This window comes from Magnolia sinica, chromosome 17 (genome assembly GCF_029962835.1).
Source record: "Magnolia sinica isolate HGM2019 chromosome 17, MsV1, whole genome shotgun sequence".
In the NCBI taxonomy this organism is placed as follows: Eukaryota; Viridiplantae; Streptophyta; class Magnoliopsida; order Magnoliales; family Magnoliaceae; genus Magnolia; species Magnolia sinica.
In genome coordinates, this window is record NC_080589.1 from 14,991,603 (window position 1) to 15,009,448 (window position 17,846).

At 37.2% G+C, this 17,846-nt stretch overlaps 1 protein-coding gene and 1 long non-coding RNA gene across 3 annotated transcripts; both read right to left on the reverse strand.

Annotated features, from left to right (window-relative positions):
- Nucleotides 1-840: 840 nt before the first annotated feature.
- On the reverse strand, nucleotides 841-5,213 carry LOC131231719 (uncharacterized). Of its 2 annotated transcripts, XR_009164525.1 has the most exons (3): nucleotides 5,099-5,213; nucleotides 3,661-4,995; nucleotides 841-1,028 (listed from the first exon to the last, which is right to left on the reverse strand). It is a non-coding gene; the product is annotated as an uncharacterized LOC131231719 (long non-coding RNA). The 2 variants fall into 2 exon arrangements; XR_009164526.1 differs by lacking the exon at nucleotides 841-1,028 and having other exon boundaries at nucleotides 3,022-4,995.
- A 3,713-nt stretch (nucleotides 5,214-8,926) lies between these two features.
- LOC131231640 (cullin-1-like) lies at nucleotides 8,927-17,544 on the reverse strand. Its single transcript, XM_058227896.1, has 18 exons — nucleotides 17,385-17,544; nucleotides 17,154-17,268; nucleotides 16,231-16,416; nucleotides 15,362-15,409; nucleotides 15,068-15,274; nucleotides 14,910-14,987; nucleotides 14,456-14,545; nucleotides 14,256-14,336; nucleotides 13,955-14,014; nucleotides 12,810-12,932; nucleotides 12,568-12,720; nucleotides 12,234-12,289; nucleotides 11,678-11,798; nucleotides 11,406-11,567; nucleotides 10,975-11,118; nucleotides 10,666-10,884; nucleotides 9,552-9,719; nucleotides 8,927-9,222 (listed from the first exon to the last, which is right to left on the reverse strand). The coding sequence occupies exons 1-18, from the start codon at nucleotides 17,513-17,515 to the stop codon at nucleotides 9,121-9,123; spliced, it is 2,244 nt and encodes a 747-aa protein (XP_058083879.1). The 5' UTR covers nucleotides 17,516-17,544; the 3' UTR covers nucleotides 8,927-9,120.
- Between the last annotated feature and the right edge of the window lie 302 nt (nucleotides 17,545-17,846).

Consider the following 17,846-nt stretch of genomic DNA (forward strand, 5'->3'; position numbering starts at 1 on the left):
TTAGCAAAGGTCACCCCCTACAAAATACCCTCGATAGAGATGGATATACTAGTATCAAGGCCTCGACTTGTCAGATAATATAACATAATTAAGAGATGGTCCAATTTCTTTATAGTATCTCATGAAGACAAATACAATGAATTTGTCATGCTCAGATCATAACATGCAATTAATTCAGATAGAGATTAACAAAAGGAGAAGAAACATACAGCTTGCAACACAGCAGTAGCTGTTGAAGAAGCAAACCGACATTGACTTGGGCCTCCTAGCTTTCCTTTTATGGAACTTGGTAGAATCACATCATTTATGTTAGGGCTGGACCAAAATATGGAGCAAGCTGATTTCGTAAAAGACACAAGCTCCTCCTGCATACCAGTAAACACAATTACGACACCTCTAGTATCATTTCCAAATTGTAAGAAAACTAATGGCTGTAGTGGGGAAAACATGAGGACAACAATTGCCTACTTTACATACCAATATAAAAAGAAAAAGCGCAGTAAACTTTTCAAAGACAGTATAATTTGTTGGTGAACTCAGTTGATCCAGTATAGTGGTCATGCTAGCTCGTCTCCATTCTGACATCGGCAGTGTAATAAGTGGATTTTCCTGTCCAATTTGAAGCTCTTGGCCCAAGCTTAAAATAAATATGAGAAACTTCAGAGGAACCCAGTCCACATCACTGTTCCCTGCGCAAATATTAACGCCATAATTTTGGAGAAATTGCAAACATAGGTGTCAGAGCAAAGTTTCAAAAATCCTTCAAACAAATACCAAGTTGAAATAATAGAACTGATGCAAACAATATGAGTTTATTTCTACCAAAATTAATGTACCAATAACCCCAATTCAAATTAGTGAAAGCCAAAAAAAAAAAAAAGGTTAACGAATTGTCAACCTGAAACATATTCAAACGGGCTTGGGTCAGCTTTGATGGGAATAAGGCCCAACCTATGGGCTAGGACTTCATCTTGGACCACTGATGTGTTGTTTGCAACAAAGACCTTTTCGATAGCAATTGTAGGAAGCTGCATGCAAAGGATACCATGACTAGAATAAATAAATAAAAGTGACTGTCTATGCTAACCATTCAATGCAGCTAAAAACAACTGAGCCAACCATCTCACAAGATGGTTATAAACAAAAAGGAAATGATGGGGACATCACGCGCACTCACGCCGGCCCCCTACGCACGTACGCCAGAAGGAGGGCCCCACCGTCGATCTAGATTGATGACAACATCCAGGGAGGGCTTCCTAGTTAGAAGACGGAGTTTTTGTTCAAGAGATTTGGCCCGATAGCCAAGAAAAGTCCATCATGGAATCTTATGATCGTGGCCCACTAGTCGGATTGATTTCATATTTTAGGTTTTGCTTATTTAATTATGTTATTTAGAACATCATGAACGCTTTAGATTTCTTTGATTGGTTTTTATTTTAGTTTACTTCATCGCCAAGTAATAGGTTGCGCACATGGTGCGAGTTTTGGGGTATAGGGTTTTCCCTATAAATAGGCACCCCTTGTAGTTCTTTTAATTCATTGAAGATTAATAAAAATTCTGCGTTTTCCTACTCTCTGAGTTGTAAACCCTAATTGGGTGCGAAGCCCTCTCTTCATCGAAGGGTTAACTACCGTGATGCGAAGCCACATCTATCTCGATTCACCCCCATCTATCGTCATCTCTACTACCCATCTTCTACAATCCCTTCTTCGCATCTCACCCCATCATCTACACTTCGAATCAATCATCTATTGCAGCAATTCTCCTCCTCACAACAGAATTTCAGAATCTGGCCCTACAAGAGGGCTAAAACTTTGGCGGAGCACCACGTACAAACCGTAGATCGGATTGAGCTGAGATTTGGGAGTTTTGGAGTCCATCCCTATCCGACTAGGGCCAAGCTGGCCTTTTTCTAAATAGTGGGCTCCACACATGTACAGCCGGAATCACACGCACGTGCGTCTGGGCCATTGTTGTTATCCACGTGTGCTGCACTTCTCTGGTTCGTCTCTCTACTCTCTTTCACTCCGCTTTCACTCAAAATCCCTAAACTTAACCCTAAATTAGTCAAATCTCCAATTTTATCCCCCTTTTCTTACCCTAGGGTTCCCCGAATTAAAATTTCTTAATCCCTTGGATTAGGGACTGATTATTGTGTATCTGTGGATGATTATTTCTTATCTTTGAGTATCGTTTGGTTCATAATTTTTATTGATCCAGCCCTGTCATGTGTAGGCCTGAACCCGTATAGATTCCCCTTAATTAAATGTTTGGACTTTCATGTGGGATATGGAATTTGTGTAATTGTTTCTGAACTAACGTGATCTTAAGCCTGAAATCTCGCATATCATATTTAATTTTCATGTCCTGCATCAAGAAAAGTAAGGCATTTAATGCTAACTAGATGATGCAACATCGCAACATTAAGCACGTAAGAGGACGATGGAGACCCTGTGAGAGACTGACGAAAATGAAAGCCAATTTCGGATATGAAAAAAGAGAACCAACTGAGAACAATTGAACCCAGAATGTGATTGTCTATGCAATTGTAGGACACTGCATGCGGAGGATACCATGACTAGAATTAATAAATAAAAGTGATTGTCTATGCTAACCATTCAATGCAGCAAAAAACAACTGAGCCAACCATCTCACAAGATGGTTATAAACAAAAGGGAATAGTACAGCATTTAATGCTAACTAGATGATGCAACATCGCAACATTAAGCACGTAAGAGGATGATGGAGACCCTGTGAGAGACTGACGAAAATGAAAGCCAATTTCGGATATGAAAAAGAGAACCAACTGAGAACAGTTGAACCTAGAATGGAAGACAATTCTAGAAGAATGTGATTTGCTAAGAAACCACGACAGGTGTGTTGTGTCCAACTCACAAGTGAGATAAGAATAGGACCTTCTTGCTCTTATCTCAGTTGTGATTTGTAGCATCAAAAGTGAGAAATGACAGCCTGCATAAAGGCCGGTTATGTTTTCCACTCTGCCCCAAACAACAGGAGTATTGGCTGTTGAAATGTCCTCACACTGTATTGAAATAACCATGACAAAGTACTGCAAGCAAACATCAATTCACTGAAAACATATGATAGAGAATCCCTCCTGAATGGGGATTCAAATTTCTAGGTATGACTGATTGATGACTCCATAGCCTTTAAAAATAAAAATAAAAAATGAACAGCTCCATAGTCTTCAAAATGATAGCTTCTTATATAGTACCCATTTGGGAATGAGATCCTGCAAAATCAGGCAGGCCCCACAACCTCCACATCAGATTCAGTCCCGCAAAGGCAGTTTCCCTGCATAATCACAATTATTTTAAGTTGGAAAAAGAAACTAAATGATTGAAAATTGTGATCGAAAGGAGAAAAGAGCTGCTAAACAGACCAGTTTTCACGAGGAAAAGGACTTTCAATTTCATGATGAAAAAAAAACCAACAAAGATCACTGCAAAAAAGGAAGAATATAAATAAGTAAACTTTAATATCCAAAGATTCCAAACATCAGCCCAAGTAATAAAAAAAAAAAAAAATGAATACCAGACAAACTAATCAATTTGGATGAAACTCAATTGACAGCACACTATATCTGGAAAATTATAAAGAAAATATATAAGAAAAACAGACCAGTTTTAAAGATGTACCTTAGTGATGAGGATCCTCCTAAATGCGTTGGCCAGTGAAGCATTAATCCCAATCATATCAAACTCAATCTCATCTTCTGTAATTCGAACTACTTAAACTCTAAAATTATTGCAGAAATTATCCATCCGCAATCTATTATCAACCCCCATTGATGCATAAGAAACAGAATATTGAATACCTTCCATCTTCAAACACGATAACACATTATGAATGTGAAATTTAGAGGTCATAAAAGCATAAAATAGAAAATTAATGAACAAAAAAATACAGGAACCAGGAAGAGTTTGAAACAATAGAATCCTTGACCTAATTTATTTATTTTTAAGGAAAAGAAGTGAAAACCCTGAAACTAGAACGTAAAATAACATACTAGGACCATAATAAAAAACAAAAAACAAAAAACTAGAGTTAAGAAAGTAGATCCAGTAAACACAAACTGAAGCCCCAACCACCCATCAAATGCAAACCCCCACCAAAATAAATAAATAAAAATAAAACACAACAGAACAACCTTCACTTATTCAATCACATAAACCGAACACCTGCAACTACCCATCACACAAATCGCATTAAAAGAAAAGAAAAAATGTGTATGTATCAACTATGAAAGAATTACATACTATTAAGTTGACAAAATAGTTATACATACATAAAGTGTTGTCTTCATGCTAAAATATGCATGGAATAGTAACAACTTTCTCGGAATCATAATACATGCCATGCACACAAGAAGTAAAGAAGAAGAAGAAGAAGATCAGAACTGAACTAACTCCATTAAGCACGTAATGAATATATCAAGAAAATTGAACAGCTCACGAATTGCAAAAGTCCCCCTAATCAACAAACAGTTCACTCTCTAAAGTTCCATAGTGGTCTTACCGAGAGAGAAAAGGAAGATATGCATTACCATTCTAATACCTTGTGCAATGTAGCTCTCTGCCATCCAAAACAGAAAGAGAGAGGTAAAGCAGTGAAACATAAAATCTTATCCCATGGGTGTGGTCCGGTGTGGAATGAACCATTTAAGTTGGATGGTTTCATGTCTGCTGTTTCAACAATTTCCACTTTGGCATAAGCAATGGAATGTTTCTCATCCATGGAGAACCAACTTCCAAAAAAATTCACCATAAATTATCAGAATTCAAAGTGCTTAGTGTTTCATTGGCAAAGCTGCAGGAAAGCCATATGATGTGATTCACAATACAAAACAAATACAATTCTGAATATGAAACAAAGAAAAAACTAAAGTAGAGAACTCTAGGAAAATAGCTACACACCAAATAAATGGGCTGACATTCGCAAAATTTGTTTTTTATGAATTTCCACCAAGAGTCCTGCAATCAAAGACTTATATCGAGGAACAATCAATTATAAGCAAATTGTATACTGGGAGCATAAAATACTGATCTATATTGGTTTCATATTAAATGTTCTTACCTGAAGGAGAAATGTGAGCCTTGAATCCCTGAAGGGAACATGCCATTGTTTTCCATGTGCTATGTCCACCAGAGTCATGATCACGAGACTGCAAACACTAAATGTTAACAACATTCCAAACGAATGATCCAAGTAAACCACTTATGCATGTAAATTCATAACCAATTTAACTATAGTTGTCCCCTCATAATTTATTTAGTCATGTCACGGTCCAACATTTCCACAAACTCAGATTTAGGTACTCAACTTGGGTTGTTGTACAGGAAGTCAAATCCACATAATCCATAATAAAGCATGCTAAAAATGACAGCATTTGAGAAAAATGTGCCAGATGAGCAAGCATAATAAAGCAGGGTTTCAAAACCCAAACCAGCCCAGATGTTTTCCTTGATGAAAAGCCGTTGGAAGACAATGACCTCGACAAGTTTTCTGCCCACCAATAGATTGGCAGCATGAACGACCATTGCTTATGCTTCTTCCCTCCGAAATAGTGCAACCGTTGACATTTGGAGATGCTCTGAAATAGAGAGACAGAAACAGACATGTGTTTACATTGTCAACATAATATTTGTGCAATGAAGTTTCTGGATAACATTTACAGCTCCAAAGATAGCTACAAATTCATAAAGCTTTATCAAACCATTTGCGTTGGAAAGCACATAAATGAACTGCAAGACAAAACATTGGCACTTAATCAATCATCATCAGCTTTCTTTTGACCAAATACCAAACAAGAAATGGTCGTATTATTCCATTGTCATTTCCATCAACGCCATGTAACTAATTTTGTAATCCCAGTGAAGGAGCCTCCTATTTCTTGCTGATCTTAACCCTTTGAATGCTGGCCATTTTGTTATAACAGTCTATCTTTTAAAGCAATAAGAATTCTCTACTTCTTGTAAACTTCCCAAGTGTATGAAAAATCTGTGCAATGTATGTGGTGAACACCAACATGGAGATGTTCATAAGAAAGAAACAGGAAGGTCAACTCATCATGCTAGCCATACATGTACATTTGAACATGGACTCTCGGCAATTGGATATAAACCCACCATTATTTTCTCTCTGTTAGTCAACCTAATGAGTGGACCGGCCTGATTTTTGTTGCAGGGCAATTTTCATGTATTCAGAAAGAGGCAATCTATTTTGCACTTATACCCAATTAAGAGGAAAATTGAGAACTATCGGCATCCCATTCTAAAGAGTGCATGTGGATTGTATGCTCAGTCATCCAATACCTATTAATGGAAAAGAAAATCGTAAATGAAAATTAAACAAATAAATATGCAAAGGAAATCATCAGCTAGTTATGAAAATCAGAGTCATCTCAATTGATTTATTTTATTTTTTTGAAAGATAAATCTTCTTAATTGGTACCTCTACTATCTGCATAACATCATGGTTTGCAGCTAAATCATCTACTACAATTAGCATAATGGCGCTAAATGCTAATGGGTATAGCATGTTCAACAAAAAAGAAAACAAGAAACAAGAAAAATGCTCAATACAAAATCATGGAGACAAATAGTCATGTATTTATCATAAGGGTGCATTTGGTTGCACCAAAATCATGACTTTCATGATTGATAAATCTAATTTGGTGCAAAATATCATGAAATTTGATGCATCCAAACGCACCGTAAACAAACTCGGAAACCAATTTTTTCACAAATATAATTGATGAAAACACAAGCTGTTAGTAAGTATACATTTGATCTCCTTTAAGTTCAATTTTCTCTTGATATGCTAGTACAATTGGTAAGTATACAACAACAAGGACTGAAAACAGAAAAACAAAAGAAAACAAAAATAGAAGACAGCCTAAAAAAGAATAACAGTAGAAAAGTAAACAAAACAAAAAAGCCAGCAACTAAGCAAAAAGCCAACACCCATAATTAGGGCACCCAATTGTTAGAAGATTGATGGCAATTGACGGCAACATATATCTAGTTGGATCATCACAAACCTGTTCTGCCTTGAGTGTGAAGGATGTCTAATTGCAGGTGCAACATGTGAGCCTTGAGAAGTCACGACCTCATCAGCTTATGCAGGAAAGCTAAAAAATTGCATGTGAGACTTGAGAAGGCGTGACCTCATCACCTCAACTAACAGATTGGAAGCCCGGCCTGCCTCTGCAACAAGTGCAGGGGTTAGATTAGCCAGAATTGCATCAGAAGATGTTAATAGCACCATTAAAATGCAAACTGTATTGACAGCCTGACAGACCACTAGTTCAACTTCTCTTGGAAGGTTTGGTGTGTCCGTGGATATAAGAAGAGAGCTCTCAGACATTGTCTATTGCTCTGTTCCTGGGCTCTGTCTCAGCCAATTTCATTTGTCGCCTGGATGATCACCATCAGCAGCATAGGTCCATGTGGGTGACTGGCTTTCAAGTTTGGCGTTTGAATTCTTTTGTTCGTAGATATATTGCATCAGGAGTTCCTCTGTTTCTTTTGTTAGAGACCTCATTTTGTATTGTGATTTTGACTGGCGGTAGGCAAAGTCCCCTCCCTTGAAGTTGTAGTTTTTCCAAAATTAATCAAATTATAGATGGTATGCTCACAAGAATAAAAAACATGTATACAAGAGTATACATATCCAAGAATTGTTCACCATGAGATATTCTGAGGGAAAATCATGTAGTACTCACCCACTAGTGGTTACGACATCCCTTCAACTATAAATAAACCCCCCCTCTCATTTTCATCGAGCCTCTCTGAAGACCTTACACGTGTCCCTGGATTAATTGAAGGCCCCACATTAGGAGGACACACGTATACGATGAGTTAGAACACTAATATGTTACGCATGAATTTATTTTTTTTAAGAAAGCTTTGTTTTGTGTGTTTTTTTCTCTTCTTTTAAATTCTATTTATAGCCCTCCAACCTTCTTTTTCTCTTTCTATGCCTAGTATTTTTTTTATTGCTATTGACCCAGAAAATCTGAGAATTGATCCTAACCCTCTCTCAGATTTTCCAACCATCCCTATTCTAGAAATCATTTGATTTCCTGGACTAGAGAAGCTGCATTGATTGTTGGATTGAAACCATGTAAGATCGGGAGGTCCCATCACTTGCCGGATCTAATCCACGCATGATTTGAATACGGTACCGCAGGATTGTGATGATGGGGTCTGCAACCATTGCATGTTTCCTTTGTTATTATCTTTACTATGATGTGGAATGTGAATATTTCAATTGATTTGCTTAGTTTATTTCACTAGATAATTTCTGTGCTCACACATGCATTCTACTTTAGACCGTCCTACATCACTCTCTCCCCTTCCCATAGGTCCCCTCATTATGTCCATCCTACTCATTCTCTTCTATGCCAAACCACACACCCTCCTTAGCCACTGTACACCCATCACCAGGAGTAGGACAGGAATTGAGTAACTTCAATATCTGCTCTCATCGAGAAGCATTCCAATGAAAGTGATTTTTTTATAGGATGGACGATTAAGGGTGAGAACCATGATGGACAGTCTATATCAATGATCAGACCAAAGTATGATCAATATAGGCTATTCAATTCCCTAGCCATTGTGGATCGTCCATGTGCACATTTTTCTTACTTGGGCAGCAAAAACATCCCCTCATCAATTCGATTGCATGGTACACAATTTATATTTGAGAGTTATAGTTGATTAGATTATAGAATGGGCCACACTTGTTCATTTAACTTGAATGATTCTTAAATTAGTAAACTAAAAATGATTTCTTTCTATTCTTTGACCGTTGAACTTTCTCAATAAAATGCTGAACCTAACCAAACACAGGCATTATAGTTTCTAGGAATCACAATACCTATGCCAAAGAACCTTTTAAATTAATAAATAAATAAAACCTATGCCTAAGAAAGAAATTACAACTGCTAGCAATTACAGTAACCAGGCATTGCAATTACTGGTAATTGAATAACTCATAGATCCTCCATGTACTTTGCAGTATACTATCACTCTTTTTGTATGTAACACCCATTTTGGAGTGCCCAAATAGCATAGGCCATGCTTGGCAGCTTATCAAGCAATGTATTTGATCATGTTGCGATTCTCTTGATCCCTCTCCAAGAAATTCCTCTGTATAAGATCTTCCATCCGCTTCTTAATCAACTTAGGATCGGGCTGCAAAATCAAACCAATCCCAAACCATCAATATTTCCATATTGTCTGTTGTTTAAAGAAAAATGCGGCAAAAACATGGTTCATAAAGTTTCTACCCAAGTAGTGTCCCCACTATACACATGGTGGGGTATTGTGAACTGGACAATTGATATCTTGAATGAATCATAGCCCAAAACTTGTAATTATTTGCCAGTTGAACATAGAGCATTGCTCATTTCACTCTTGGCTTTGAGCTAAAAGTCCATTTGCATGCCAGCACAGATTGGACGAAAACCATGGTCCAATCACTTGTGTTTTTTAAGGGAAGAAAGGGGAAAAGATTGTGGTACCTTGAACATTTGGCTGAGTTGTTGCACACATTCTATCACGAGCTGCTGAAAGTTCAAGGCTTTTCTGGTCTTCATGATACGAACAACCGCTGCATCAATCGTATATCGCCGATCTTTGTCGACATCTTCCATCACCTTCTTCTTCTCATCCATAGGAGGGGGAGGAACCTGCACATTTTGAATGGAAATCATCTCTCTAAGCTTAAACAACTTATCAAGTTAAGATCATATCTGGAGGTTTGCTAACCCGACATGTGGATATTTAAGCTAACGTCGCCTGATTCAACTGATTGGGTGGTCACGGTTTATCAAATAAATAAACTTACGCAGGTTTTCCTAAGCCATCCATCAGTTTCTAAGATTGTGGACTAACCTGATTTTGGGGCAATGCCATTTAAATGGTGAGATCCAACTGATGGATGACTTGGATTCCATACTAGTGTGCCACATCACCCATGTAGGGACATGTAGAGGGGTGGCCTTATAAAAACATGTGAGATTAGGAGACCCCCATTTTTATTCTTAGATAACATGGTTTAGTGTTGTGAATTAATTACTACCACCTATCAACTAGAATAAGGCCATATTTGAATGCTCAACTGAAGAACTTGCTAAAATTCAATTCCATAAATAGTAATGGCAAAAGTGGGTTAGATTGACTTCAATTCATAATGAGAGACTACTCCCCAAATTGCAATTGCTACCATTTCAAGTCAGATGTAGAACATACGAATTGCAATTTGGGTTTTGTTCACGATTATCAAATGAAATATTTTGACCCTCCACTTTTATTCAATACTCTCTAATTAGTTGGATGAATAGTTAAATTGAGCACCCAAACACTACCTATAACAGAGAAAGATCAACCAATATAAATGTCATGGAATTGCGACTTCCATGATGGGGCCCGTTTGGATATCCGATAGAACTGCGTTGAAATAATTCAATTCAATAAAGAGCAAATGACCAAAGTGGGTCATTATGAACTAAAATGGTGCCACCCAACTTCAGTCATTTCCTCAAGGAACCTCAATTCAATGAAGCATCGAAACACATTCCCTAAAGGTAAAACCACATGAAAACCAAATCCGAAGAGAACGGAAGCAGTTCTAACCTTGATCCTCCTCATCTTGTCAGTAAACGTGGAATTGAATTCGAAGGTGTCATTTTTGGAGAGAGTTTTATTATTCGGCTCTTTGTTTAGAATTTTGTATTTCGAGCATGACAGTGAATGCAGCAATCTAGTCACATCATCGTCTGTCAGATTTAGCTGTAACATAATCTCTTGGTAACTTAATTTTTCTGAAGCATTGAAGAGTAACAGAGTCGCGGCCTGTATATAGCATAAACCAGTAAACATCCAAGTTAGCATTCCAACAACGTTCTGCCCAAGTAGAGAAAACATATATTTGGACTTACACACCTGATATGTAGTTACAACTAGATCAATTGGATTCCTATTGAACCTGCCAGTTAAGACACAAGTACCCATCGAGGAGATCCACATCAACTTTCTGTTCTGTGTTTTGGTTTCAAAGTACTTCTTGAAAACCTCAACACCACGTATCTGTGGAAAAAAAAAGAGATATATATGAGATACTAGGGATTCATATTAGGGGTAAACTTAGAAAGTTTAGGAATGGTATGCATGCGATATACGGGCCACATCCCAAAGATTGAGCAGGTTGGGTAGTTCAAGCCACTTGATTTGAGAGAAGAAACTACCCATTTTTTCAGCCTCGATCCAATCAAGCTTTTAGGACCTTGTGGTGGGACTGACTCTTGGGCTGAGTTGCATGCAATTAGCATTCCTAAAATTTAAGAAGACTATTGTGATACGGGATAGTTTCTTGCCATCTCTGATGGAAGGTTGAGATCAGATGGCTTGTAACTGGGCCAGAATCCAGTAGTTAGCACGGTGACGGTCAAGTTGATCCCTGCATTTTCCTGTGGGTTCTCCTGAAGGTAACTCTCAAAATTCTGTTGATTCTCCCTCGCTAATGTCAAATCCGTGAGCTGCATTTGCCAGATAAACATGAAAGAACAACCCCAAGAAATCCCTTTTGATGGGAAAAAGAAAAAAAGAGCCACAATTAGTTTGGGCAAGTAATTAATCCAAGACAGACCATTCCTTCCATCTTCGACATAAATTGGCCACCCCACTGTTGCTTTAGCTTAGTTAAAAAGCTTCCTTCGTGGTCAACACTCGAGCTCCTATCCGACAGCAGCCTACGAGCAAGCTTTTTCCTGCAATGAAGCCACCATGATTATCTAGTTCAATAGGAATTATTCATAGACAAGCAAATTCGGTAACTCCCACTCCCATCATTATGTTTTGTTTGCTAGCTTAATTAAAATGAATTGCAATATCTCAAGTCACTTTAGATGAAATGACCAACATGGAATGAGCCCCAATCCACCTAAACAATGGATTAGACTCCAAAATTGCCATCATGGTCATTTCCAGTCCAGCCTGAAACATTTGGAATTGCAACTACAGGTTAGGTCATGACTAATGAATCAAAACGGTGCCACACCCACTATGGTTATTCTGCTTTATTCACTTTCCTTACTCGAATTAGTTCTATTGTGCACCCAAACACACCCTTACCAAAACTGTAAAACCAGCATATAGGTCCTCGGTATGGGGTCCATACTAGTACAAAGGATGAAGAAATTTACCTGCAGAACTCAGCGAAGAGATCTTTGTTGTGGATATAGACAAGCAATCCCACAAGCTGCAAACATATAATGGTTTCTTGAAATCTCAAAAGCAAGTGAAAGCATCACCAAGGTATTTATCAAAAGCTAATGAGAAATGATCACATATAACACTGTGGTACGACAGTAATTTTACCCTTTAAATTCAAAGAAGATTGTCAAATAATCTTTTTGAATTTAGTTCTAATGAGAAATCTTCTTTGAATTTAGAGGGAGAGAATCCCTATTGCAGTTTACAATGTTGTATGTGGTCATTTCTCAATGGAAATATATTATGAAAATGTGAATAATAAACCTTGTCAAGCATCTCATCAATAGCATCGTCACTTAGCTTCTCACTTCCACCACCCTTCTTAAGGATATTGTCAACAAAAGTCGATAGTAATTCTGGAGCAGTCATGCTCCTAACATCCTTATTGCAAAAGACTTCAAAAGCTTCTTTGAGTGCCTTTAGAATGATCCAATAACATGTAAGTAAAAAGACAAAAGAAAACACAAAGAGAGAGAGAATGAAATACTGTAAGCCCAAATGCTGACCTTGTGGAAGAGTGAATGGCTCATAAAATTGTTTTTCACATAGCCCATGTACCTGTCGTGAAGTGCAATAAGGTTTCTTACAAAAAACTGATCTTGCGATCCGACTTTGTCTTTTTTCTCTGCCTGTGGAAAATATGTTGAGATTAGTCACATTTTCTAGGAAACCTATCAAAGGTTGTGTTTCGATGCCTATTACATTGAACCAAAACAATTAGTTCACATGACCGAATAGCAATCATCTTAGAATTCTTATCAAGAGTTCTACTAAGGAATGTAATTATATGTTGGCATTTCCCTCACTGAAATAATTATAGCAATTCAATTCAATCATGAAAAGAGAGCAGAGAATTATCACTACTAATTTTCTACAAAAGATGGATAGCGAACTTGCTGGTAAATGAAGCAACAGAATTTCTCACAAAGGAACTAGAGACATTAAGTTCCCATTATATAGGTACAAATAACTCACCCATTACTAGCATTTTGGGCTGCGGGTTAAGGCTAAGGTTTCATCATAAATGTCTTCTCAAATATCAAATATCTTTCAGACCCCATTTATGAGCATTTGAAAGCAAAATCTGATAAATGAAGAGGAGTGTCTGACCCAAACTAATCTGGCCAGGTAGGCCTTGATGATCAATCTGATGTAATCGTCTTTTCCCTCATGAGTCATGTACATTCAATTCATGATTTTGAACAAGAAAGTTTAGCCCCACTGAAAACACTTACAACCTCACTTGTCATAATATGAATTATATTATAATAAATAGATCAGCTTCCTTTTCTTTACACCATGAGAAGGACATTGGTTCTATATAAGAGTAGCAGAGCATATATTATCTGTTTTCCATTTTATTTTTATTTTTTTTAATAAATCATCATTCACAATCATGATATAGTGAGAACGGTAACATTCTGGTTGGCCCAGAGAAAAGTAATTCACAATTTCAGGAACATCACTAATGAGAGTAGAGGTTCTAAAATAAAAAATTAATATCCTCCAGCCCCAAAATGACCATGAGCCAAAAACAGCCTAAAAGCCCATATCATATGGAAAATTAACCCAGTTATGGAACCATTATGCTTTGCCAACAATCACATTTTTGGATGATCTGAAACTGCATAAAGGATATTAGAAGACAAACCTTGTCGCTCATTGCATCATCTGCAAATTTGACCAAGGCTAGACCTTCTTCAGTTACATGCTGCATTAGATTTCAAAAAATGAAAAAAAATGAAAATTTAGTAAAACTAAAATAAAGATAACATAAAATGGTATCTACATCCACTAGGACTGATGGCAGCATCCATTCTTTGAATTTCAGGTAATACAAAGTACAAACTTTCCACTGTTTTATTACAAAAGGTGGCTCCCAAAGGTAAAGATTATTTCAAATACCCACGAATAACCCACAAGTAAGCATCTTTAGCAAGACTCATTCCCACCTTCTTATACATCTCAGACACCAGCTTGAGGCCTTCATCTATCTTAGAAAAGAGCCTATACACCCTTGAAAGATGATCCACCTAGCAAAGGCATAAAACCATCTACATTATATCCAATCCGATTGCAACCCTTAAGCATCAATTACCTTGGCTAAAAATAATCTGTAAACGGATTGTAAGAATTGCATATCCATACTCACCTCATCATCTCGGAGCAATGCACGCAATCCTGTATGTTCATTTTCAAGCAGTTGGTTAATATATTTGAATAGCATCTCATCTTGCATTCTCTGTAAAGAGAGATCAAAGCCCATAACAAATAAGATTAGAAACTGTATGAACAGATACAATTATTCCGTTCAACTAGTACAGAAAATCATCCAATGATAGCCTGCATGTGATTGCATGACTGAAATGGATTGCAACTTTTAGTGCAATAGGGATGAAATGACCAGATCTTAGTTCACTCCTTTAGGGTCCAACTTGAGAAAGATGAGCCTACTCCATCAATACAAAATACCAAGGTAAATCCAATTTGTTCATTTCCAATTCATTAAGGGCATGTTTGGTGCAACCAAACACACCCTAAACAGCTAAACTAAGCATTTTATTTGAATTCAACTGTGCACCCAAACACAATCTAATCTAGAATACCTCCAACAGCTTTGGCTCACTACTTGAAGGTAAGCAACAGGAGGCCATATCTCTCTCTCTTTTCAAGTACTTCTCAACCTGAAAGATATAAAACAAAAAGCTAAATACAACCCATAAGTCCATTTCTTTAAATGGTTTGGCTTAAAGTAGGTACAAACCATCAACATGTATTGCGGGCAGGAATCTGCATTAATATGCTCTGAAGCCTGTTGGGCATAGTAATTAGCTGAACTATCAAGGATATGTGCCTCTAAGTCATTTTCATATAATTCCATATTTCCACCCTCCCCAGCTTCTACAAAGACATCCACAACCTTCTTTATTAATGACCGATCGATATGCTCTCCTTCACGCTCTCGATCAATCTTAAAAAAAAAAAAACATTTTCCATTTAACTATTTTGTATTTGTATAAAAGAAGGTATGTGCCCACAAGAATGAAATGGTACATACCAAAACAAGCAGTTCATCTTTAACTCTACCCTTTAGCTCATTGTGGACCTGAAACTCAAAAATATGGAAATTGAATTATCTTATATAATAAAAAAAAAGAAGACCAGAATATGAGAGTTATATTGGTATTGGTATCAAATACTTGGATCTAGCATACAAAACCCAAGTGACTGAATAATTAAGGTAGTGTTTGGATGGACGATCAAATGGGATCGGCATTACTCAGTTCAAATAGGAATTGAGTTGCTTGACATTCTTATTTCTACATTCCAAGTCTCAATAATACAGTTCTTAAATTGGATTTGGAAAGAACGATCTCAAGGCATACTTCCTGATTATGAATAATACAACGAATAAGTTGTGGTCATCCTCTATTGACTTTTGGGAAGGAATCATGGAGCCCTGCTCATCAGGGAGCGTACAGTTATATTGCCGACAGATTTATGAACATATGAGACTGAGTTTCGGTGATCCAGTCCATTAATTTTGTGGTCCCAAGAGTCTTACAGATTGGAAGATCTTAAGCCTTTTATTCTTGGACTGTGTTCTTTGTTTGAATATGGGTTAATGTCATATTCTCTCCTGAATTTTCTATTATAGGCCATTGATCAAAGGGTTAGAATACCAATCCGGAAGATTTTTCAGGCATCCCCCATCCAAAGTGGGTCAATAGGATGAATGGTTTGGATCTCCAAAACATGATCATGTACAATGTCAAACATGTTAGAGGACCTATAATTCCTTTTGAACTAGCTAATTCAAATTCCATTCAATGGCGTTTCCAGTGAGGAAAAAGAAAAAGAAAAAGAACTAAACAGAATGATAAGAGAAAATAGCAAGGTTTTGAGGAAAAGAAGGGGTAGAGTTACCAAATCACGGAAGCATGTGACACCCGCTTCATAAAGTTTGGGCTTATTCTCCCTTGGAATGTAAAATCGTTCGAGATAACTAAAGATACGTGAAAGCCATCTGATTAGAACTTTGTGATCACCCCACCTTCTCACAAGATCTCTCAACATGAACATGCCATGTTTCTCTTTCAACGACGGTAATACCTGATAGTGACAACCAAACAAGGGAGATGGAAAAAGGTGCTTACATAAGGATTTAATCACAGGAACATGCTGGGTGCGTTTGGATGCTTAATTGGTTAGAATTGCGATAAATCAATTCAAACAAAAAGGAGATAACAAAAGCAGGGAAGATAATGTTTTAGTTCCTCGTCATGACTAAAGCCCCACTTGCAATTCCTCTATACTGAATTGAGTTATCACAACTCATTTCACTTGAACATCCAAATGCTTCTACTATGATAAAAGACCTCTTTTCACAGGGCTAAAGATGCTTGCAGCTTGCTTGCCACTTGTGAATATCTTGCTGCCTTTGGATGCATTATTGAATTGAATTACAATAACCTTCCTGTCTGGATTGAGTTGTTGCAATTCATTTCATTTGAACGTCCAAACAAACGCAGCCACAACAATAATAGACCAGTCTCCGCAAGGCTAAAGGTACTTGCTGCTAAGTTGCAGCTTATGAATCTAAGATAGTGTTTGGATGCAGCATCAATTGAATTGCAATAAACTTCCTCATTGTTCATACCGAAGGATTAAGCTCCAAGTTGGATTGACATTATTTTCAAGCTGGACATGAAAGGAATTACTTCCTGATTGCAAATACAACTTGGCCACTTCCCATTCAACCGAAATTAATGTTTGCAATTCAATTCGATAGCACATCCAAACACGGACTGGAACTTATAAGAAAAACAGAAGAAATTAGTCTTTCTTACCGTCGACTTAATGTATTCGTCGGATGCTTTCTTGTATTTGTCATAGACTTGAGATAAATAGTCGGGCAGTAAATAGTCGGGCGGAGGTTTCTGGGTGCAACGATTGTAAACTATTCTGTTTTGAAAGTTAAGGATCTGCAACAAAACACCATTGATTGTGTATATGAACATATATGATATTGGCGATCAGAAATTAAAAACAAAACAAAACAAAACAAAGAAAAAGGATACGTATAGAGAATACTATACTCTTCTGGAGTGAATGGGTTTCTGTATTCACCGTCGAGAATCTTATATACCTTGCTTATTCCCTCGTCTATGGAACTCCATTCTATTTTTATATCAATGGACTTCTTCATCATTCTGTTAGTAGTCTGTTTCGGCAAATCGTCCAACTGGATTCAAAATTTCATAAAAAAAATAATAATAATAATAATTAGAAAAGCCATGCTATAGCTACTAGCCAGGTTAGCTTCGCAAATCTTACTTCAGGCTATGGTTTGACGAGGCTATGCCGAATCAACCTGTTCGACTTGTCTGGCGATAAGTTATATAAAACAGTCATCTGCTAGATGACTTGCACGCAGGGGTTTTTAGTTCTAGCAAGTGGGCCTATGGATGGGCGATCAAGACCGTTGATATGTTATGGATCGCTGCAAATGGACAATGCTCCAAATAATTTCCAGGCTGCTG